This window comes from Macrobrachium nipponense, chromosome 16, assembly GCF_015104395.2.
Source record: "Macrobrachium nipponense isolate FS-2020 chromosome 16, ASM1510439v2, whole genome shotgun sequence".
NCBI classification, from domain to species: Eukaryota; Metazoa; Arthropoda; class Malacostraca; order Decapoda; family Palaemonidae; genus Macrobrachium; species Macrobrachium nipponense.
In genome coordinates, this window is record NC_087209.1 from 1,553,580 (window position 1) to 1,578,510 (window position 24,931).

At 45.3% G+C, this 24,931-nt stretch overlaps 1 protein-coding gene across 1 annotated transcript; it reads right to left on the bottom strand.

The window, feature by feature from the left end:
* Positions 1-62: 62 nt before the first annotated feature.
* On the bottom strand, positions 63-22,305 carry LOC135195507 (bumetanide-sensitive sodium-(potassium)-chloride cotransporter-like). The gene is given in 14 exon segments (XM_064221736.1): positions 63-478; positions 666-907; positions 14,500-14,711; positions 15,148-15,283; positions 15,848-15,969; positions 16,327-16,450; positions 17,206-17,313; positions 17,754-17,951; positions 18,138-18,280; positions 18,710-18,824; positions 19,264-19,491; positions 19,493-19,514; positions 20,821-20,920; positions 22,135-22,305. Coding segments are annotated over 14 exon segments (2,166 nt in total). The 5' UTR covers positions 22,289-22,305; the 3' UTR covers positions 63-216.
* Positions 22,306-24,931: the final 2,626 nt, after the last annotated feature.

Below are 24,931 nucleotides of genomic sequence, written 5' to 3' on the forward strand. Positions count from 1 at the left end.
ATTGAACACTCAGTGCTAGATGAAAGTCAAAATGTTACATCGAAGACAAACTTAACCATTCAGTCTAAAGCACAGTTCATTCTACAATGTTTCTACTTAGTTCTAAAAAAATATTGGAGGTGTATGCCGAAAATTCTGAGCACTGTGCCCTATCAAACATCCTATTTATAGTAGAAAACTTCAAAATGTGTGCAATTTAAAATTTAGAGATCACTCCTATGTAAAAATATTAAGAGAAAGTCGATACTGTACTACATTATTGTTGAAATAAGCATACAGAAAACTTATCGAGGCAATATTATGTACAGTACCTTGGAAACCTTGGTTATTGTCATTATTTCCTCCTGGGTTTGTTGCACTAAGAGGAGTAGGATCAGGTGCATCGCCGTTCTGTCGAATAGTTTCAATAACAGTAGAGTAATCTAGTCCGCCTTCCACTCGCAAGATGCCTACGGCCAAGTGCATGTCAAAAGCATAACTGCAATTAGAAATACGAGCCTCATTAATTTATCAGAATTCTCACTGAGATGCACTAAAGTTTTGCAACAACTAGGAGTGCACAGTAATTAAGCAAACAGTTTTTTCTTTCAAAAACTGGGTGCTGTATAATGAAACTAGGCTACAGCAAAGAAAGGAGATCAATGTTAATAATAATAAGAACTTACTGAATGATCTTGAAGTAACTATTGAGTTCATCGAAAGGACAATTCTGCCAATTAGTTTTGTAGCCCATTAGGATGGTGTTGGGATGGAGCTTTCCAAGACCAACATTTACCATGAGTGTCCTGGCTGCCAGTTCCATGTTAGGTCCATCAGCCAAAGAATAGAAAGCACGAATCTTGTGGCTTGATAACCATCTGTTGGCGTCTAGAGTCAGGTGGGAACGGATTCTCTTTGATTGTTGTTCCTGCAAAGAAATTCCTATTATAAGCTTTTTTGCAAAAGAATTTTAATTGCTTTGAGTATGAACTTATATAAAAATGATATTGTTATGTTACAATAAAGTTTCATACATACTTACCTGGCAGATATATACATAGCTAAGACTCCGTCGTCCCCGACAGAAATTCAAATTTCGCGCCACTCGCTACAGGTAGGTCAGGTGATCTACCGGCCTGCCCTGGGCGGCAGGACTAGGAACCATCCCCGTTTTCTATCATATTTTCTCTCTTCCACCTGTCTCCTGCGGGGAGGCTGGGTGGGCCTTTAATTGTTTATATCTGCCAGGTAAGTATGTATGAAACTTTATTGTAACATAACAATATCATTTTCATACAATCAACTTACCTGTCAGATATATACATAGCTGATTGGCACCTTTCGGTGGAGGGTAAGAGACAGCTACTATATGGAATAGACAGGTAAACAACATATGTTGTAGGTATAAATAAAACCTTGGTTCCTACCTGATAGGTGGTAGACTTCGTGGGTGTTTGCCCAGTAGTCTGCATCACCTCAAGAAACTTTAGCGAGATATATGATCTATGGCCAAGAGTTCTTGTGGGTCTGCCGATGGGGTCTTATCCGCTTACTCGGCAGAGCCTGAAAGGACTTTGTCAATGGGTGCTGATCCACTTATATGACAATACACCTTATGAAGGAGCACACAACCAATCCCGACCACCTGATCCTAACCATATGTTAGAACAAAGGATTGTTCCGAGTTATCCCCGAACTCGTCACAACAACCGTAACTCAAACCCACCACGCACACATACATAATTTCTAAAAAAAAATTATACTCATCTAATTAGATATGACAAGATTCTCTTACTGAACAACATAGACGGCCGCCCGTGCTAAACCAAGTCCTCCATTGTTCGAAGAGACTCAGACCATATCCAAAAAGAAGAAAAGTATATACTTTTAAGGATTGGTGTCGGCTCCCGTACCCAGATCGTATCCGCCGATACGAAAGGACCTAGAGAAAAACACTTCTCATATGTCACACGAACGTCTTTCAAGTAATGAGATGCAAATACTGAGTTGCATCTCCAAAATGTCGTATCTATGATGTTTTTAAGCGACATATTCTTATGAAACGAGAGAGACGTCGCTACTGCTCTCACTTCATGAGCTTTAACTCTCAACAGTCGTAACTGTTCGTCAGAACAGACCTTATGCGCGTCTGTAATGACGTTCCTCACAAAGAATGCCAGCGCATTCTTGGACATCGATCCCTTGTGGGGTCTTTTACCGGCGCACCAAAGACCTTGTCTAGAGCCTCCCATCTGATGCTTTCTCTGAATGTAAAACTTTAGAGCTCTTACAGGGCATAGAGATCTTTCTGCTTCTCTTCCTACGAGACTCGATATGCCTTTGACTTCAAATGACTTAGGCCAGGATTCGAGGGATTCTCATTCTTAGCTAAAAACAGTGTCTTAAACGAGCAAATAGCTGAGTCTCCCTTGAAACCTACTTTATCTTGCAGAGCATGTAATTCACTAACTCTCTTTGCCGTAGCTAAAGATAATAGGAATAGGCATTTTCTGGTGATGTCTCGAAACGAAGTCAGATGAGGAGGTTCGAATCTTTCAGATGAAAGGAAACTTGAGGACCACGTCTTCTAGGTTTCCAGTTCGGAGGGGACCGGTTCCTTCGACTTTGAAGTCTCAAATGACCTTATGAGATCGTGGAGATCTTTATTATCTGCCAGATCTAATCCTCTATTCCTGAAGACAGCCGAGAGCATACTTCTGTATCCCTTTATTGTGGATACAGCTAGATGAGATTGCTCTCTCAGGAATAGAAGGAAATCAGCAATTTCCGCTATAGAGGTAGTGGAGGAGGAACAACTTCTTAGATCTACACCACCTTCTAAAAACCTCCCACTTCGATTGATATACTTTCGTAGTGGGGAGGTCCTGCGTGCTCTCGCGATCGGGCTGCTTGCCACTTCGCGAGAAAACCCTCTCGCTCTGACGAGTCTTTCGATAGTCGAAAGGCAGTCAGAGCGGAGAGCGGGGAGGTTTTGATGGTACCTCTTGAAGTGTGGTTAGTCTGAGAAGATCCGTCCTTCTTGGTAGGGATCTTGGAAAGTCTACGATCCACTCTACCACCTCCGTGAACCAATCTTGGGCCGGCCAAAAGGGGGCTATCAATGTCATCCTCGTCTCCTTTGACGCCACAAACTTTTTCATTACTAATCCCAGGATTTTGAATGGAGGAAAAGCATATACGTCTACTCGAGACCAATCTAGCAGGAAAGGAAGGGGTCTACCATAAGAGCTCTTGGATCTTCCGCGACCGAGCAAAAGACTGCCAGCCTTTTGGAAATTAATGTGGCGAAGAGAATCCACATGAGGTGTCCCCCCACAGCGACCAGAGATCTTGACACACTTCCTCGTGTAGGGTCCACTCTGTATGAAGGACCTGGTTCCTCCTGCTGAGTCTGTCCGCCCTCACATTCTTTACTCCCTGCACGAACCTTGTCAGAAGGGAGATGTTCCTGTGAGACGTCCAAAGCAAAAGGTCTCTCGTCAGTTCGTAAAGGAACGAGGAGTGAGTTCCCTCCCTGTTTTCGAATGTAGGCAAGTGTGGTGGTGTTGTCCACGTTCACTTGCACTACTTTGTTCGACACCAGAGGTTCTAGACTCTTCAAAGCCAGCCGATGCACGGCGAAGAGCTCTTTGCAGTTTATGTGCCAAGTCACCTGTGCTGGTTCCCAGGTGCCTGACACCTCCTTCGAGCCTAATGTTGCTCCCCAACCTTTCTCCGACGCGTCGGGAGTACAACACTAGGTCTGGGTTCTGTGTCCTTAGAGAGATCCCTTTGTTCTCTTCCAGAGGGGGCAACCACCATTCCAGGTGCGATCTTATCTCCACTGGAATGGGAAAGACGTCCGAAAGTTGTCCAGTTTTCCAACTCCAAAGACTTCTTGAGGAAGAATTGAAGCGGACGTAAATGAAGTCTTCCTAGTGGGAAGAACTGTTCGAGCGAGGAAAGGGTCCCTAGAAGGCTCAACCATTCCCTCGCCGACGTATGTTCCTTCCTTAAGAAGAGAGAGACTATCCGCAAACCTTTGCGATTCTCTCTTGCGAAGGAAATACTCGAAAACCCCGAGAATCCATCGAATCCCCAGATAGACTAAGTCCTGTCTGGGGGTCAGCTGCGACTTCTCGAGGTTCACGAGCAATCCCAACGCTTTGATCAGATCTAAAGTTAACTTCAGGTCCTCAGTCGCCTTCTCAGTTAATGAATGGGCAATGTCCTTCACCAACTGAGAAGGGAACAAAAAGTCAGACAAAGGCGAATACAGCAGCGCTGCCCTCTAAGCGTGGGAGACTGCCTTGGTTAAAAAGGCACCATATACCGTCCTTCTTCTTTAGAAGACCTGCTCCAAACAAAGAGGAGATTTCAAAAGAGCCATCCTGTACCGCTTTGTCTATACAAGACAATATGCACAAAAGGGCTTCCGTTCGATTCCTTCCGAATCATGGGCTTTCTTGGACATCACCCCAAGGGACCAATCTAAGAAGTTGAAAACTTCCAATACATGAAAGAGAGTCCCTTGAGGAGATGGTCCAGTTCAGAAATGCCCCACGTAATCCGTGCCGAGTTGAGACCTTGTCGACGTGAAGCGTCAACTAAGGTCGAAAAGTCTGCTTCTGACGTAGACGGGAGAGCTATACCCATATTCTCTCCCGTCTGATACCAAATGCCTCTTTTACCAGCTAGTCTCGCTGGAGGCATGCAGAAAGACCGTTCTTACTAAGTCTTTCTTAGACTTCATCCACGAGTCTAAGGATTGTAGAGCCCCTCTTCATTGAAATGGTGGGCTTCATTTTGAGAAAAGACGAAGACTTCTTCGTCTTAGCACTCGAAAACAGAGAGCGCGGAGAAGGAGGAGCGGCAGGAGTCAATTTCGTCTCCATACTCCTCAAGAAGCAGGCAGTCAAAACTTTATAGTTCGACAGTCCTTCTCTTCCTTGATATTCATCATCCGAGTTTCCTTCCAACTCGGGATCTAAATGAGTCTCCGCTCCCCTTTCTGTACGTTCCTCCTCTGGAGGAGACAAACTCCTAATAGGAGAGGGGCTAAGGGAATGATATTCTTTCCTCTTCCCCGCTTTAATAGCCTTGGAAGGCGCCAAAAGCTCAGGCTTCTCTCGATAAATAGAAGACGCTTCCCGCTTGGATGACGCTTCTCGTCCGCCAAGCGTCCTGGCTGACGTCTCCCGCTTACTTGGCTGCTGACGTCCGGATGACGCCTCGCGCCTGGAAGACGCTCCGCTCTCAAAAGGCGTCCTACTTGGCGCCAAAATATTGGTCGGAGCTTCACGTCTACCAACAGCTTTCAAAGACGCTTCATGTCTAAAAGACGTCTCACGTCTCTCTGGCGTTACGAAACTTTCGTAAGCAACCGCTCTCGCTCTCGAAAACCCGAAGCTTCTGTAAGATGTTTCGCAAGCTTCCGTCTGCATGACGCTTCTACGTTTAGCAGGGGAGAGAGGACGAGACTTCTTGATTGGAAAAAAATCTGCAACGTCCTTCCTACGAGGCGCTAAAACTCCCACTAGAGAGGTCAGTTGCTCTTGAACTGCCATAATAATTCTCCTTGAAGCTTCTCCCACGTCAACTGCATGACGCCTTTCGTCATCACTCGGGGGAGAAGTAGGAAAGGGTACTTCTGCGTACTCGTCGGGTGACGCTGACGCCACCTTCGCCTTCTTAATAGAAGAGGGAGCGTCATCTGAGAAACGCTCTGGGCTCGAATCAATTTCGGGTTCTTTCATATGACGCTTCAGAGGTCTCGATAAATTCGACTCCTTCAACCCTCGTTTAGGTGAGGGAGAGGGAGGATGAGAAACACTCACGAAGGACGCTTTTTTTTTCTTTCTAGAGCGCCCTTGAGCAGCCTGCCACGAAACAGAGCTAGCTGAAGGGACGTCTGACCGTTGGGGATTCCCCACGACCTCCTTAAGGCTTTCGACTTTCCTTCTCCTCTGGGCATGGGAGCTTGGAAGAGGTCTAGGCCTGGGAGCGTCGCAGGGACGATCAAACGCCCCCTCCACAACACTGGGAGAAACTCACTTCACTGTAATGCTCACTTTCACTAGCCTACCTTGTAAGTCCGCCATTTTGGACTTCATGTCTCGAATCGTAGCTTTCAGATCGGCGATTTCCGAGGCCGATTCCGAAAGTACACTTTGTTGAAATGAGAAAACATAGGAGAATCTCAAATCAGTAGGATTAGAATTATCGGTAAAAGGCTCATAGGCCCTTGAACTCACACCTTTCAGACGTCTAACCCTATCCCTCTCTAACTTCTTCAAATAAGAAGTTAAAGTCTTCCACTCTTCTGCATTTAATCCCTCGCATTCATTACAGTATTATTAGCAGAAGCACTGAAACCCCCTACATTTACGGCATACAGTGTGAGATCACCGAAGCTTTCGTATCCTCACCCTGCAGCCTACATTCACACACATTCTCACACTCACATTTGAATCAGACATACTGAGAAAAATCCAAAAAGCAATTCCAAAAACAGTCCACAGTAGCGAATGCCAAAAACACGATCCAGATACGTCACCAAAAAGCCGAGAAACGATGATCAAAGGATGATAAGAATCTAAGTCAGGAGGTAATAGCAACAATGTTGATACCACCGGCGACAGAGAAAATATGATAGAAAACGGGGATGGTTCCTAGTCCTGCCGCCCAGGGGCAGGCGCCGGTAGATCACCTGACCTACCTGTAGCGAGTGGCCGCGAAATTTGAATTTCTGTCGGGGACGACGGAGTCTTAGCTATGTATATATCTGACAGGTAAGTTGATTGTATGAAAATGACAATTTGTCGAAAATTGCATTTTTCCTAACTATACAAACCTGAGGTCCTTTAACAATAGGAAGTAGCTAGCGGCAGCTGGAACGGTCGTAAGCTTCGAACAAGGGAGAACGGTAGTTAACTGCTTGTCCGAGTCGCGCGCGCGCGACTGGGAGGTAAACAAATCACTTTTGCTTTTGGCCCATGCAAAATACGCAGAGTGAGGGGTGGCATGAGGAGGACTATATGTAAAAGGACCTCAGGTTTGTATAGTTAGGAAAAATGCAATTTTCGACAAATTGTCATTTGTTCCGATACGTAATACAAACCATCGGTCCTTTAACAATAGGAAGACTCACTTCTTGGTGGGAGGAATCTGAGTCTTTTAGATGAACAGACTGGTGTTCGTCCATCCCTGGAATGCCTCCCTGGTCGTAAGAGCGAGGGAGGGATCCAAGCCTCTGTCCGATTGATCGGGGTGTGCACCGCAGGATCAATGGTCAGACCTCTGGGCCGAGTACTAAGAAGAGGAGGCAAGCGTATCTCTTCGTACCAGCATTGTAAGAACTTTTTCCTGTACATGAGCAAATATAAAGTAATGGGTTTGTCTCATGTAGGCATCCACTTCCTCCCCCTTGTTGGAGAAAGTGGTGGATATACACTCCTATCCCTAGTTAAAGGGATAGGATGGAGCTCGGTCGAGTAGCTTACCTGCATCTGACTCCCTTCCAGCGTGGTAACGACCGTATCCCTCTGCCCACAGGTAGATGGTAGAGAAAGATGGTGAAGAGAAGCCAGTCACACTCTCATTCGCACATTCATTCTCCCAGTCATACCAGGAATCGATGCTGTTCTGCCTGCTCGGGTGCTGGGTAAGCTTACACAACGTGTTGAGCAGCCACCACGGTCCCAAGGAAAAGTATCCAAGGACTTGTGGCCAATATCCCGAAGGTAGAAGGACGTAAAGGTGGTCTGGTTGGCCCAGACACCTGCCTTCAGGACCTGCGCCACGGAGAAGTTCTTACGGAACGCTAAGGAGGGTCCGATACCTCTGACTTCGTGGGCTCTCGTTCGGAGCGTACGGATGTGTCGTCGCTACCATCAGCCTCGTACGCTCTCCTGATCACCTCACGCAGCCAGAAAGAAGCGTGTTCTTGGAAACTTCTTTCTTGGTAACCCCAGTGCTAACGAAGAGGCGTCGCACTCAGGCCTGAGGTTGTCGAGTTCTCTTCAGATAGCGCCGTAGCGCCCTCACAGACAAAGCAGCATCTCATCCGCATCGTTATCGGTGAAGTCCAGAAGGGAGGGGATCGTGAAAGACTCGAACCTGTCGTCAGGGATGCGACGATTCTCTGAGTCTTGGCTACGAAGTTCGGGACGAAATCGAGCGTCACAGATCCCAGCCTCTGGTGTGTTTAACATCATAAGAAAGACCATGTAGTTCCCCCACTCTCTTCGCCGATGCCAGGGCCAGCAAGAAGAGGGTATTGAGGGTCAGATCCCTGTCTGACGACTCTCGGAGTGGCTCGAAGGGTCTTCGAGTCAAACTCCTAAGGACGAGAGTCACATCCCACGCAGGGGGCCTGAGTTCCCTGGGTGGGCAAGACCTTTCGAAGCTCCTCATTAGCAAGGAGATCTCGAACGAGTTCGAGATGTCCAGTCCCCCTCAGTTTTAGGACGAGAACCAGGGCGGCTCTATATCCTTTAACTGTGGGTACTGAGAGAGCTTCTCCTCTGGCGAAGAAACACGAGGAAATCCGCTACCTGCTGAAGAGTGGCTCTGAGAGGAGACAGACCCTGTCTACGACACCGCCACAGAAGACGGCCCACTTTCCCTGTACACAGCTGCAGAGGACTGTCGGACGTGTCCAGCCCCATCTCTGTTGCTGCGCTACGAGAAAAGCCTCTCGTTCGCAAGAGATGGTGGATAACAGCCAGCCTGTGAAGTTGAAGGACTGGACTGCTTGGTGGTACCGTTCTACGTGTGGCTGGGCTAGAAGGTTTGTGCCAATTGGGTAGCTCTCTCGGTGCGTCCAGCAAGAAGAGCCAGCAGGTCCGGATACCAAACGGCTTGAGGCCGTTTGGGAGCCACCAGGATCATTCTGAGATTGGGAGTGACCAGCGCTCGACTGATCATTTCCGAATCGACAGAAGGGAGGAAAGGCGTAGGCGAAGAGGTTGTCCCAGGGGTGTTGGAGAGCGTCCTCTGCGCTGCCCCATGGGTCCGGCACGGCTGAAAAGAAAACCTGAAGTTTTCTGTTGTGCCGGGTGGCGAACAGGTCTACGACCGGTGCCCACACAGTTTGAAGAGCCTTTTTCCGCCACGTCTTGGTGTAGAGGACCATTCGGTCCCTATCACCTGATCCCGCGACTGAGCTTGTCCGCTACTACATTCCTCTTGCTGGAATGTGAGCGTGCTGACAGCTCTATCGAGTGAGCCGTGGCCCACTCGTGCACCTGCACCGTCAACTGATGGAGCGGAAGAGACACTAGCCCCCCCTGCTTGTTGACATATGCCACTACTGTGGTGTTGTCGCACATCAACACCACTGAGTGTCCCACCAAGCGGTCCTGAAATTCTCGGAGAGCGTTGAACGCCGCCTTGAGTTCCAGGACATTGATGTGAAGGTGCTTTTCGTGATGGTCCCACACACCTGCAGTCAGCAACTCCTCCAGGTGTGCGCCCCATCCTCGGTCAATGCGTCTGAGAACAGAAGCATCTCCGGGGGGGAGTGCGTATGGGCACTCCTCTTAAGAGGTTCTTTGTCGTCGAGCACAGGCTAGGTCCTGCCTCACCTTGTCCGTGAGAGCCACGGGAAAGTAAGGAGGATCCTTGGCCTGAGACCAACTCTCCCTTAGTCTCCACTGGAGAGACCCGCAGTGAAGACGCCCGTGAGGGACTAACTTCTCGAGTGACGACAGATGGCCGATCACGACTTGCCATTGCTGTGCTGCCTGTTCCTGCCGAGACAGGAACCGGCCGGCTGCCTCCCTGAATTTGCTGATACGCAAGTCTGCGGGAAAGACCTTGCCCTGCTACCGTGTCTATCAGCATAACCCAGGTACTTCATCTTCTGCTTGGGTTCGAGATCGGACTTCTCGTAGTTTATCACGATCCCCAGATCGCGACAAAACTTGAGGAGTCAATCACTGTCCTGCAGCAACTGCGAGCGGGAGCTCGCCAGGACTAGCCAATCGTCGAGATACCTCAGAAGACGTATCCCGTGCGAATGGGCCCGCCCAAGCTGACACCAGAGTGAACACTCGCGTGAACACCTGTGGGGCGGTTGAGAGACCGAAACAAAGTGCCCTGAATTGGTACACGTTCCCGTCGAAGATGAAGCGGAGGTACTTTCTGGAGGACTGATGGATGGGTATTTGAAATACGCGTCCTTCAAGTCCACTGAAAGCATGAAATCGTTCCCCCTGATCGAGTCGAGCACCGAGCGTGCCGACTCCATCGTGAACCGCGTCGTGCGAACGAACGCGGCTTGCAGGGGAGAGAGGTCTATCACCGGACGCCAAGCCCCCCCGATGCCTTCTCCACTAGGAAGAGGCGGCTGTAAAAGCCCGGTGACTGGTCCTCCACGATTTCTACAGCTCGTTTCGCCAGCATGGTCTTTGATCTCCTGTCGAAGAGCGTTGTCCTTTGGATGATCCCCGGACATAGGTTTGGTAGGTGGAGGGGCCGGTTTTGGAGATGAGGGGGGGCCGAGACTCGAAGGGTAGTAGATATCCCTCCCGAAGGACGTCTACTATCCAGTTCTCGGCGCCGTAGCGCTGCCAAGTTGCCCAATGGCTCGCCAGGCACCCCCCCACAATTCCGGCAGCAGGTGAGGGGAACGCCGTCCCTAGCGTTTCCCTCCTCGTTTCGACTTCTTCCCACCACCTCCTCGTGGAAAGGAGGGCTGGGAGGAGGGCTGGTTACGGCCTCCTTTAGCAGCTGTCGAAACAGCAGGAGTCTTCACACGGGGTTTGGACGGTGCAACCGTCTTCGCCGCCGTGGAAGCGCTAGCCAAGCTCTTTGGCATTGGCCGCAGTCGCTCGAGATTGCCCAGTAACCTTCGAGACTGCCTGGTGAACTAAGCGGTCACTGTCATCAGTGCGCCGCCTTTTTTCCACCTGCAGCGTCCACCTCTCTCTGGGAAAGAGAGCTGGGGAACTCCTAATTGGTCCATTGCGAAGCCCGAGTGCCGCCTCACGCCCGGCCCCCTTGGTCACTCGGGTAAGGACTGCGTCCCTACGTCGAAGAACCAAGTTGGCCCACAGGTTAGCAGTCTGATGGGTCGAGGTAAAGATCGCTCTTCCTCCAGGACTGGCACAGTCTCCTAAAGAAGCGTCGTCTTCGAGAGCAGAACTCCCAGAGCCGGCCGCTACTTTGGATATTGTGAGGGACCACAAATCCAGCCAAGAGACTGCCTGGAATGCTGCCATAGCAGTAGATTCCAGGGCAAGTGCCTCCTGCTGCGAGAACCAGAGGTTCTCCGACAGGAGCTGCTGCAGGGACACACCTGGAGTCAGCCTCGCTAACTCCGGGTTAACCTGTTTCGGCAGTATCGGGTCTTCGAAGGCACGTAAAATCGCCTCTGACGTCTGTAGAGGAGGAGAAGCAGCTTAGAAGACCGTCCGGATTTCAGCGAATCCTCCCGTCCTGAGACGAGATTCTCAACTTGATCCAGGACTGAGTCTGCAAGCTCTGCTCGCGGTAACCCCACCATCATTTTGGGTTCCCTCTTTAGGACCCCAAATGACTCGAGCCGGGACGTGGGCTCTGCCGGTGGTAGCGGCGATCCTTCCGCAAGGTCATTATGCTGACGAATCAGCTTAATGACCTCTGCAAAGTTCCTCTGTATCTCGGGAGTGACTGCGTCTTGTGGAGTAGGACCGTCCAGCCCTCCCTCCAGCAAGAAAACGATCCCGTGATACTCCTCCTTCAGAAGGAGAACGCGGCAGACCCCTGACGGTCATCCTCCAACTACTTGCGCGTATGTTCTGGTCGGTCCTAGAACCGTGCCTGAGCCATACGGCGTCATAGCGGGATCGCGAGCGGCGCACCTCTCGTGATCACTCCTCGGTACCTCGCTCCTCCCGGTGTAGCCCGAGGAGGTTGAAGGTACGGGAGAGGCAGACCTGACGCTCCCCCCTCGCTCGCTGGCAGGACCAGCGTGGCGTGGGAGGGCTGCTGCTGATCGTCAACCCGCGGTGGCGATCGAGCAGCAGGCCTAGCCTTGCCGCTCGCCTGGGGCGGAGCGGCTCGGCTGAGACGGTTGACGCTGATCTCTAGCGTCAGGCGAGCTGTTGCTGGTTACGTCTCCGCCCGGTCCCTATGGGAGCGGCGGTCAGGTGACTGCTAGGGCTCTCTGTCGCGGCGAGACCGGCCAGCGTCCTCTCGGCGCGTCGAGCCGCTGGTACCAGCCGTGGCTGGTACCGACGGCCGCGGGGACCCCTTCCTCGCCTCAACCGTGGCTGTCAGCGACCGTCACGTCAACCCGAGCAGCCAGTTGGTCGCTGCAGAGCGTCCACTGGCCTGGCGAGAGTCGTGTGCACGGACTCTCGCCAGTCTTCTGCTCCACGCCGCGGTCTTGACGGCGAGCGAGCTCGGCGTCAAAACTTTTGGCTGGACGGTCCTCCCGTGGAAGAGCGTTCCACTCGGTACTTCTCGCGAACGAGAAGTGGCCGAGACGGAACCTGATTTAGCGGCAGGACCGCTAACACCAGGTGAGGACGTACCAGCCGAGGCTGGTACACCTCTGGTCCCCGTCGTCTTCTTCTTTGCAGAGGAAGAGACGGGCCCCGTTCCCGAAGGAACAGGAGGACCAGCAGAAGAGCTCCCCGACTCGCCTGAGCGAGACGGGCCCTTAGAAGATCCCGAAGGAGTCTTCTTAGGGGGGGAGGAGGCAGCCTTCTTCTTCTTCGGCTGGTTAGCCTTAGAAGTCGAAGGGAAGAGGAGGCAGCAGACGACGAAGAAGACGACGAAGACGACGACGACACCTTCCTCTTCTTCCTCTTCTTCTTCGCCAGGCTCCGCAGGACAGACGTCAGGTCTTCCATCCAGGAGGGAGCCGGGGCAGTTGCCGAAGCAACAGGGCCCGACTGCACCTGTCCGGAAGAACCAATGAGACTGTAACAGCACCACCAACGAGGCAGGAACGACAGGAACAGGTCCAGGACAGCAGGAACAGCATGTACAGCATCTGAAAAGGAAGGAGCAGCAGGGACAGCAACAGGTACGGCAGGCACGGCAGGAACCACAGAGAGCCAGGCGTCCTGTCGGCAGCTACCGTCATTCTCGGCACTGGCGGCAGGTCTAGGGGGGTACTCTTAGGGCAGCGGAAGTCCGGGGTCGGCAACACAAAGAACCCAGGTGGCGGTGGCACCGTCCTCTTTGGTACGGCAGTAATAGGTTTGTGTATTGCAGCCGTGGGCGTCACCGTCATTACATGTGGCGTATACACCAAGTGCGGCGGCATGTCATACGCTGGTGTAGATATGTGGTAGTGGTAGTGGTTTACCGTACCATGAGTGACCACTGCCGACCCCGCCAACCGCTGAATCAACCCCTGGATACTAGCACTCCCTGCAGTCCCAGCGACTCCCACACCTGTCCCAGGTCGTCCTTCGCTGGTGGCACATCTGCGGAAGCAACAGTCGGGTTAGTCAGAGGGGTTTCCTCGCGCCTGGGGGGAGAAGAACCCCACCCAGAGCGGACGGAAGACCCCGAATACAACTGGACGTCCGGGTAGCGGGCGCCCTCCTCCACACTCGACGGATCGAGAGAGGAGAAGGACTCCGCTACCCCCCCCCCCCCCCCCCCCCCCCCCCCCCCCCCCCCCCCCCGCAGGGGAGGAGCGCGAAACGTGGGGCTGACCGGGAGGCAGGAAAGAAGACGAAGTGTCTGTTACCAAAGGAGTCACTGGAGAGCTTTCCGATGACTTCTTTGGCGGCCTAAGTCTCTTCCTGCCCTCGTACAGAACCCACTGCGCCTCAGACCAATTCATACACGTTATACATGGCTCGTTGCGGGAGCATTCTCGCCCCCGACAACGAGTACAAACCTCATGTGGATCCACATCCACGAATGATCTAAATCCGCCGCATCTACGCCCCTCCAGCCCGGGACACACTCTAAGGGCGACTGGGGGGCGCGGCGAAATCTCCATTTCTTGATCACTCATATTGCAAATGACAAAAGAAATGTAAAAGTACTTACAATCATATACTTTCAATTACACTAGGAAAAGAGGGCTGATACTCAAAGCAAACGACAAAGCGGGCAGAGCGATGACGAACACGTCCTATCCTCACACGGCCGAAAGCAAAAGTGATCTGTTTACCTCCCAGTCGCGCGGCGCGCGACGATCGGACAAGCAGTTAACTACCGTTCTCCCCTTGTTCGAAGCTTACGACCGTTCCAGCTGCCGCTAGCTACTTCCTATTGTTAAAGGACCGATGGTTTGTATTACGTATCGGAACAATTTATAAATCTGTTACATCTGTCTAATGTAAGGAAACTTATGTGCCACTAATTTAAGATTCTGAAAAAACAAAAATCTTCATAAGACTTCAAAGATCAATACTCTGCATCTGAATAAAGAAAGCACATTTCTTAGATTATATACCATATATCTATCACAATTCACAATATGTAGTTACATTGTTATTTCTATTTTTGAAACGTAACTTATGTTGCAAGAGTTAAACTCTTTCAATCCCTGAAGGATAAACTTACCACAAGGCATTGACCGGCTATGAGCAAAGACATATTTTTGGTGATGGCATTTGCAAACTGAATAAGAGGAGGACGAGAAGAAGGAGCACCACTCAGCACTAACACCTGAGGACGGTATGTTTTGATATGTTCTTCAACATTACTTAGCGCAGTAACAGAGTTCAGGGCTAAGGAGTATGTTTGTGCTGCGTAGAAGCCGCCCCAGTTCACATCTGAAAGATACCACAAAAGGTAATATAATAAAACAATTCCAGATCAAAGGGTCTGTTTTCTTACAAAAATTCTTACTCTTCTTTACCATTCACAATGAGCATAGTCAATATGTAACAAATGCGTACTTATATGTTCGTTTATATTACAGCAAATGAGCATAGTCAATATGTAACAAATGCGTACTTATATGTTCATTTATATTACAGCAAATGAGCATAGTCAATATGTAACAAATGCGTACTTATATGTTCATTTATATTACAGCAAAAATGTTACCTTGAACGATAAACTATTTAATGGATACCTTCTATACGTGGATACTGTAAGTAAATAAAAGCAAACAGGCTATCAGTATTCACTGTAACAGATAATTATTTCATTTTGTCTCGAGGGTTACTACAGTAAATGAACAACCTTTCTGGAAAAAATACAAACCTGGTTTCCTGTATGACACAATGACATAGAGCAAAATGATGATCAGTACAGTCAGCAAGGCTGTCCACCACTGGATGAGGAACATAATGGCAGTGCACATCAAACCGCCAAGCAAACTTAGCCACTTATTATAAAACTGAAAATAATTACAGAACACATAAGTTAAAGAGAAGGAATTTAATTAAATTATATGGCACAAAGATTCAGTCTATCAAAAAAAAAAAAAAAAAAAAAAAAAAAAAAAAAAAAAAAAAAAAAAAAAAAAAAAAAAAAAAAAAAAAAAAAAAAAAAAAAAAAAAAAAAAAAAAGATAAGAAAAAGTGTAATAACGTACATACATCTTTCCAATAGCGTATAAGTACGAAATATTACCAGGTAATTTACAGGAAGTCTTCAACCTAGGCTTAGAAGAGGGCATTTAATTCATTCTTGGTCTAGACATATTGTCACGATGATTTAAAATCTTGTTTAAAACAAACACTATATCCCAATAATGCTATACATACTGCATCATGCACTTTGCATCCACGTGCTCAAAGACATTAAGTACTGTGTATTGCAATGCCAATGGTACTCTTTCAAGATCAGAGAAATAGGCTTTTGGTTGACTGCCTCATCAGCTGTTAAAATAAAGTAATTCTTCACGGTTCCAAAGCTATTATAAATCCATTCTTACTATGCTTCATTGCTTCCAACCTCACCTTAAATGTAGGTCTCCATCCAGGAACTTTTTGCATAGAAGCATGGAATGTGGAGAAGTTGATCAGGGCATACGCAGCCAAGAAGAAGTTTGTGATGATTGGTGCAATGGCATCCAGTCGGGCTGTGGTGGCGAGAACAGACAATGGAAACTAATGAACTGGAAAAGCAACAGACTAAAAGTCATATTTTGTTAAGATTAAAAAAAAAAAAGTTACTTTCACAGGTCCATAACATTAGTTGCTGAAACTCCGACATATTCTGTATTCAAACAAATCCTCGTTTTTGTACATACATGTATCTAGTGGAATGCTCATTTATTTCAGTTAGTTTATTATTATTGTTATTATTAAAACAATCTGCAGTGGTGAAATGGTGGCTATTCTATGCGATTCGTAATAAAAGACAACTACAAAAACACCAAATCCTTACAGCATGATCACAATTTGTAAATAAAAAAAAATGCTGGTGTGTATCTTACCAATGAGGGTAAAAATGAGAATGATGAAGAAGGCCAACACAAATCCTCTGTATGGCTCATCATTCTTTCCATATCCTTTGCCAAAGTATTCGATGTAAGGATACAGCTTGTCCTTGCACAGAGCCTGGAGAAAAATCATCAGCATTACCATCAATATTTGTCTTGTAAATCAAAATAGAGGAATCAGAGTAAATAGTCTATTCCAAAGGTTTTTACTTTCAAGCACTATTAACATGATAGGTTTAAGAAATATATACTACTGAATTTACTACTTTTATCAAGGATGTATTACAGGTTACTATAGGTTACAACCTATTTGCTATTTCTGCAGTCCTGGAAACCTTTATTTACACCCATTGCTGGTAATAAAAACAAGCATATGAATGAGAGAATAACTGTACACAACTGTATGACTGGTTATTAACTTTATTTTTGAAATATAACTAATTTTACAGTACTTCAATTTATTACTGTTGACTCATATCAGGATTGTTATGGCAGCATGTAGCAGGGGAGATTAAACGTCCATAAAAGACTTTATGTTACTACCCTGGTCTAAGTGAAGGCCTGCATGTATACACAATAATTCTGAACCCTCTATTTATTCTTGAATTGTGTAGCTTCTACATATTGTTTGGCTGTTTTAATAATATACTATATGAGGCCTCTTCATTCTTGTCCCTTTCTTATTTTCCTCTTGATAATAAAGACAGGGGCCTAACAACTGCTATAATGTCATTCCTGCTACCATAATCCATATAAAAATCTTTGGATAGTATTAATCATCATGCTGTTTTACCGTAATTACCATATAGGTTTACAAAATTGGAAAATCCAGAATACAATCTGTAAACTTATCTAAATATTTTTTCTTCCTACCTGGAAGACCTTTGGGGCAGACACCAAGGAAGCCAGAGCTGATGAAATGGTAGCTGCAAAACATCCAGCATAAATGAGAGGGCCGAAGATAGAGATCAGCTCCATGACCTGAAAAGAACGATCTCAGTTGATAGCAGATCCATGTCGCACTTTGAAACTTATACTGTAAAAAAACCCACAAATTGGAAAACAAATACATTCATGCGCCCTCTTCAGTGTGGAGGCACTAAATCCTAGCTGCAGTTTAGCACCTACAAGCTGAAGAGGAAACATGAGGATCTGAAACTGTATGTGGTTTTGAATATAAAGGAGATATTTGTTCTCTAATTTGTTTTTTTAAGTTCCCAATTGCTGTACTACTGATGAAAACATAAGCAGTCACATTCATATAATTCCACATGAGCATTGCCAAAAAATTATCAGTTCCATGACTCATACATTTTCTCTCTCTCTATAATGATGAAGAGCAATCTCCAAGATCTTTTTCAAACTTAGGAGAGTTACAACGACCAGATGAAAACCATGTCAACAAAGGAACAAGAACTCACTTGACTGCTGTTCTGCAGGCCAAACTCGCAGGATGTTTCTCCGGTGCAGTTGGCAAAGGACCAGTCTGCAACATGAGTAATGTTGCCAGTGGCATCCCTCACTTCAACAGCACCACACAAGACGACGAAGAAGATGTAGGATAAGTAGGTGAGGAAGATGGCTAGGAGAGTGCCTTTTGGGATAGCAGATGAAGGATCCTGGAAATATAAAAAAAAATACAGGTTGTAATGAACTGACATCACTCATCAAAATGTAAAACATAAAATAATAGCTAAAAACAATTCCACTTAAAATAACCAATAATTGTTAGTTCACCTTTAATGTGTAGATAAAAACTTCTAAAATTTCTGCATTTATCAAATATAATTTCCTGGTGTGCTTACCTTCAAGTCTCCAGAAATGTTGGCTCCAGCAAGAATACCGGTACAAGCGGGGAAGAAGACGCTGAAAACGCCAAAGAAGGACATATCCTGACCGACATCATCTTTACGGTAGTCCGAGTACAGATTCTCCATAAGTACCGTACCTGTTGGAGTTAGACAGACAGGACTGTACAGAGGAAATTGAACATTCAACACATTTGGGATGGGCTGATTAAGACAATTTAATAAACTGTAAAAGCTTCTAATAACTATGACATTGTTACCATTCCTGTGCTCTAGTCCAGCGTGACAAGTTCTGAATACTACTTGTTTCATTGGATTAAGTTTGTTTTTCACCCAAACACAATCAATCAATAGTTTTACTAAGATAGGTCTAGGAGTCAGGTTCACTTAAGTTTGGACATAGAGGGACCTTGTACTGTGGATTTAGATGACATGTAAACTTTAATGCAAATGGATTTCTTTCTTTGTGCAGTAATACTTGTTTCATGAAATCAACATTTAATATTTTAGAAACGCATGCATGCTCTTCTAGCCAAAATGAAACAAGGACCAACATTTCATGTTCTTACCATTTAAGCCCACAAATCCTCTAGCAATTTCATCATCTGTGAGAGGACCCACGAAAGCTCCAATGATGAAATCCAATATTGCCACCAGCAAGACCATCAACAACACAATTTGTGCCTGTAATGGAGTATATCCTTAAGATTACATTGACCTCCAACAGTAAGTTTAATATTAGTTAATAAATACAGGATTTGCATTTATGTTATATATGTTTAAAATATCAACATATAATAGAAAAAATATACATATGAGCTAATTCTATAAATCAGTTATATGCATTACTCTGCCACACACACACACACACACACACACACACACAATACAGCACATGTCTTTTGCAGTTATATGCTACAATAGAGATTCTTGTTTAATACAAATGAGCTCTTAAAATAAACAAAAACGGTCGGTTCGCCATTTAATAACATTGAGCATTTGTTTTGATTCCTTTGTTCGTGTCTCTCTCTTTCACTTCAAATGAACTTGCTGGCTTCCACGTGTGTAGTGGTCCACATCGTAAAGAGAACAAATAAAGAGGTGGTTGATTGACTCAACATACCCTAGCTTCCCACTCCATTCCGATGATGCAGATTGCTGTCAAGACCACGAGAGTGATGCTTCCGACCAGACGGACGTCATTGACACCTCCATCGAATATCTGGACTTCGAATGTGGCCAGGAGATCGTTCATAGACTCGCAGAAACCTACGATGTACATAGACGCGGCGATGGCATTAGCCAGGGAGAAGATGAGACCGATGGCACCACCGAATTCAGGTCCCAGCGCAACGGCTGATCATATAATACGTTCTCCGAAATGTGAGTAGAAAGTGAGCCGAAAGCTTTGGGTTTTATCACACAATTTACTGGTTATTTAGAATAGAAAAATTTTCCTCCTCAAACTTTACTAATTTAGCAAAGGCTTTATACTTGTGGTGAAGCGAATGAAGTAAAACGTACAATATCTAAAGGGAAAAATACAAGCTTTTCAATATGGGTGACTACTGATCCAGTTTAGCCTGAATTTTGAGAGAAAGAAAGCTTTCCTTCAATATTTATACGGTGAATAACTGATTCTTTTGGATAACAGAAAAATGAAATGCAAGTGACGACTTAGTAAATATAATAAAAAATAGAATCAAGGACGAGAGAAAAATCTTTTACAGAAAGAAAAATTGAAGGAATTGGAAGGAGCACTTCATAACAATCTACACTTCACAAGTTACATCACAGGATCTCGTGACCTTAAAGGCACATGAAATATTGACACGGAATTCGGTCAAATCCGCGGAAAGGTCACATTCCTGGAGGGAAAGGTCACCTCTGCTTCGACCACACTTGAAGGAAGCCAAATCTGACGACGAAGTAGAATAGATTAGAATATTGAATTGTGGCCACAGGCCAAACACTGGGATCTATGAAGTCATTCAGCGCTGAAACGGAAACTGACTGTAAAGGTTTGAAAGGTGTAACGAGAGGAGAACCTCGCAGTTGTTAGGAGAGGGTGGAAAGTAAGAAGGAAGGAAGAGAATATGAACGGAGGTACAGTGAAAGGAATGAAAGGGGTTGCAGCCAGGGGCAGAAGGGATGCTGCAAAGAACCTTAGGCAATGCTTACAGTGCACCTCGTAAGGTGCACTGACCCCTTACGAGGAAAACTGATAGCAGTGGTCCCCGTAGGAGGGTAGTGCCGTCAGTGCACCTCACATGGTGCCCTGTAGGCATTACTTAAGGTTCTTCGGAGCATCACTTCGGACCCTAGCTGCAACCCGCTTCATTCTTTTTACTGTACCTCCGTTCATATTCTCTCATCCATCTTGCTATCCAACCAATCCTAACATTTGTTTCGTAGTGCAACTGGTTAGAGGTTTTTGTCTTCTTCCTGTTACACCTTTCAAGCCCTTCTACTCTCACTCTCCATTTCCCCTTCAGCGCTGAATGAATTTATAGATCCCAGTGTTTGGCCGTCGGCTCAATTCTATATATTCCATTCCATTCCTAGCAGTGGTCAACATCTAAGACGTACGGACAGGATAAATAAATCTGAATCGAAACACATACAATCAATCCAAAACAGGGGGAGAACTTTGGGTCTCTGGGGCGGGTGGGTCTCTCACTCACCTCCTTTGATTTGTCCGTTGGTGGAAATAGCCGACATGGAGAGAGCCGAGATCGTTGTGACAACGTTACCGCAGGTGACGATAGCCAAGCCTTGCACTGGGGAGAGAGAGAGAGAGAGAAAGAGATCACAGGGGGAATCAATTATATTAATGATGACAAACTGCTGCCATTTAACCTCAAAACGAGAGAGAGAGAGAGAGAGAGAGAGAGAGAGAGAGAGAGAGAGAGAGAGAGAGAGAGAGAGATAGATCCGTTTTTAAAATATCTGAAGCAAGACAAACTATACTTGAAAGCAAGAGAAAGAGAGAGAGAGAGAGAGAGAGAGAGAGAGAGAGAGAGAGGAGAACGAAAAAACGTATCATTTCTGAAGCAAAAGAGAAACATATACTTTTAAAAAAGAGAGAGGATAGAGAGAGAGAGAGATAGAGATATAGAGAGAGAGAGAGAGAGAGAGATAGAATCCGTTTTTAAAAATCATCTGAGCAAGCAAACTACTATACTTTGAACAAAAAGAAAAAATACAAGAGAGAGAGAGAGTAGAGAGAGAGAGAGAGAGAGAGAGAGAGAGAGAGAGAGAGAGAGAGAGAGAATTTTCTAAAAATCAATCTGCTATACTCTATAGTCTGTTTCTCGACTTGCTGGTCAGTCATCCCTACTCTCGTTCTTTTTAATGACCAAATTTCTTTGTTTTAATTTTGCAAAACTGCATACATTCCAAACAGTCCACTCTTAATTTCTCTACTTGCAATAATATATAATAACAACAACAATAATATCAATAATAATAATATAATAAATAATAATAATAATAATAATAGCAGAGTTACTTTCCTCTTTTCAATAATAATTGTTATTCTAGTGTTCTATACTGACAACAACACCAATAATAATAATAATAATAATAATAATACAGTTATTTTCTTATTCTAAATATTTTTTTTATTCTGCAGTGATCTATACTATAGTATTCACATCAACCTGCATTTTGATTTTCTAGGCCAGTCCCTTACGACGCTCCTGATTGGCTGGAAACTCTCAGTCTCTCTCGAGAGAGTTCACATAGGTAGGATATATGTTCCACCTCTCCTGAAAGACGTATCCCTCAGGAGAAGTGGAACATAGATCCTACCCATGTGAACTCTCTCGAGAGATAGTTTCCAGCCCTGTGATTGGCTTACCAACAGCCAATCAGGAGTGCCGTAAGGACTGGCCTAGACATCAAATGCAAGGTTGGTGTGAATCACTATAGCCACAACAACGGCAAAATTGATCTTCAGTACACTACTTCAACGAAAAACCAAATGACTTACAGATTCCCGCCTGCCCCGTGACCCAAGAGAGCCTGAGGAAGAGGATCACGCCCCAGATGTTCAGCAGACACCTGACGAAGACGCCCTTGATCCAGCCGAATTTGTTTTCCAGGCCCTGTGGTTCGTCGTGAACGCTCCTCTGCTTCACCAGCATTTGCTGCAACGCCAGAGAGAGAGGACCAGAACATTAATAAAACCCTTGTTGCACGGGGGCTTAGAGATGAATAGTACGCTCGCACAGGTTATCATAATAATAATAATAATAATAATAATAATAATAATAATAATAATAATAATAATAATAATAATAATAATAAATTCCTCATTGTAGCACGTCTTCAAATGGAGAAACAAATCCACAATTATGTAAATTTAAATATATGTAGTACATAAATGTGGATTTGCTTCTCCAATAATAATATTAATAATAATAATAATAATAATAATAATAATAATAATTTATGAAAATCTCATAATCATAAGTCATTAAAATGATGAAGACATCCACAATGATGTTAGTGGAAACATATATTAAATACATACTTATGTATATGTATATGTATGTGTGTATATAAATATCTACACTGACATAATTGTGTATATTTCTTCACCAATAATGATAACGTCAATAAAAAATTGTCACTATAAAACAGGTTTGAATTCTGTATTGTTGATAAGAGCATCACCATTGAAACCGATCTAGGAATGTAAACTAAGACTATTAAACAGTCGCTGGAAGTGTGCTGGTGGCTTGAAAGGACTGGACATCCAAATGAGGGAGAATTAGTACTTTAAATGAACCACTGAGCAGTGAAGGTGGCAATGAAAATGGGAAATTATAAGTGGCGTATACAGGGTACACTAGTGTAGATACTAAGAAAAGGTTAAAAGGGCACAAAGCCTTAAAAACCTTTGCACAAATTGCAAAAAAACATGGCCCAGTAGAGGCCAGGACACTAGTTGGCAGACAGGATTAGATAAAATCCGGAGGGGCTTTACGAACAAATACAAAAAGATAATAAAAGAGAGGTCAAGATAAGGACACTTACAAAGGCGACACTAAAATCAAAATCTTATCACTAAAAGTTTCTATTGAGTGACGAGTGAAACAAGTGTCGGAGAAGAGATTATTTCAAACTGAAATTACAAAAACTTGAAAATCTGTTTTAAGACTGCTTGTGGAGAGAGGAACCAGGAACCAGGAACAGTGCTTACATAAACGGAAGGTGAACTTCGCAATCCGCAGCTCTTTTGTTTAAGCGAACTGCACCAGGTCCCATGAGAGGCAAGGAAGAAGTGAAAAGGTTTGCCAACACAACACACAAACTCCTTGCGCATTATAAGAGGACTATGGGGATCATCCCTTTTCAAAAGGGGCCGCAGAGAGAGAGAGAGAGAGAGAGAGAGAGAGAGAGAGAGAGAGAGAGAGAGAGAGAGCTCTTCTCCAGAGTTCCCCCAAAATATCTTAAGAAGTTTGGAATACTTTGATGGCTTCAACTTAAAAGTTTTTTGCAGCTTGAATTCCGAATCGTTTTTCAGAAAACATTCCGTGTAAATGTAAATAAAAGGAAGGATATACACTGAATGAGTGTAAAGACTCGACAAAAGGATATGTAACAAGCGTTACATTAACAACCTGGCACCACATCACGTAGTCAGATGAAACAAGAATGTGACGTACACTGGAGTCATTGAAAAAAATGTTTACACCTTTTACAAATGGAACTCAATATAAATTACCCCATAACATTATTTACAACGTTTCTCACTGTATTTTGTATCACCATCACGTGAACTAGAGCTGTGATGATTTCGAAAGATCTGTAAAAACAGCCCCTTTAAGAAAATGTTTCTCAGAAACTTCCCCAAAATGGAGGGATACAAAATTGAGGTCCAGGGAAACATTAAAAAAAAAAAAACCGCAATTCGACATTCCTTTCGAAACAACAGTCACTTCCGTTTCGTTGATGATCAGACCGATGGAGGAGATGACGATGAAGCGGCGATCGAAATGAACCACAAAGATGACTGGAAATGACAAATATCTTATTTTTTTTAGGACGATGTCATTTCCGCCCGATAACCACACGTACCACTGATGGTGTTGATACACTCGAATGGATGGCCATGATTACATTTCATTAGAAAAACATAATGCATACAATGACGCCCTTTGTATTAATTCATTGCAGCATCATGCTTCATTCTCCCGTTGCGAGAAAGTAATGTATAGATACTTTTATTCATCACGGGCAATGATTATTTCTTTATAAGAATATGACACATACATGCTTCTGTTTGGGCAAAGTAATTCAATGACGTGTATTTGTTTTAATACTTAGTGATCGTGACATTGAAAATATTACAGCGCACATGTGTCTACAATCATGAGGTAGGGAAAGACCACATTATGTGAGTCTGCTCCTTTATCTCCCCCAATTCCCCACCGACATCCTCAGATATGCTGCCGCATGGACGGACTACTCGAATATGGGCGGGGAATGTCAGCTATGCTTCTGAGTATATGCAGTGAGAGGGGAATTGATCTTATTATCATTATAAGTCACGCGTGGGCATCTTATTGAAAAGTGTCATCGTGGCCTGTAATCATGCAAAACGTCCAGGCATCCAATGGAAGCTGAAATCACGGGAAAGTGGCTATCAATAAAGCTTCTACAGAATAAAATAACTTAGCAAATTGTGAAATAAGTCCGTCAGTAGCAGACATTACAAATCACGAAAGCTCTGAATCGCTAAAAGAATGCGCCATTGGCCGGCACATCCTGGCAATTGGAGT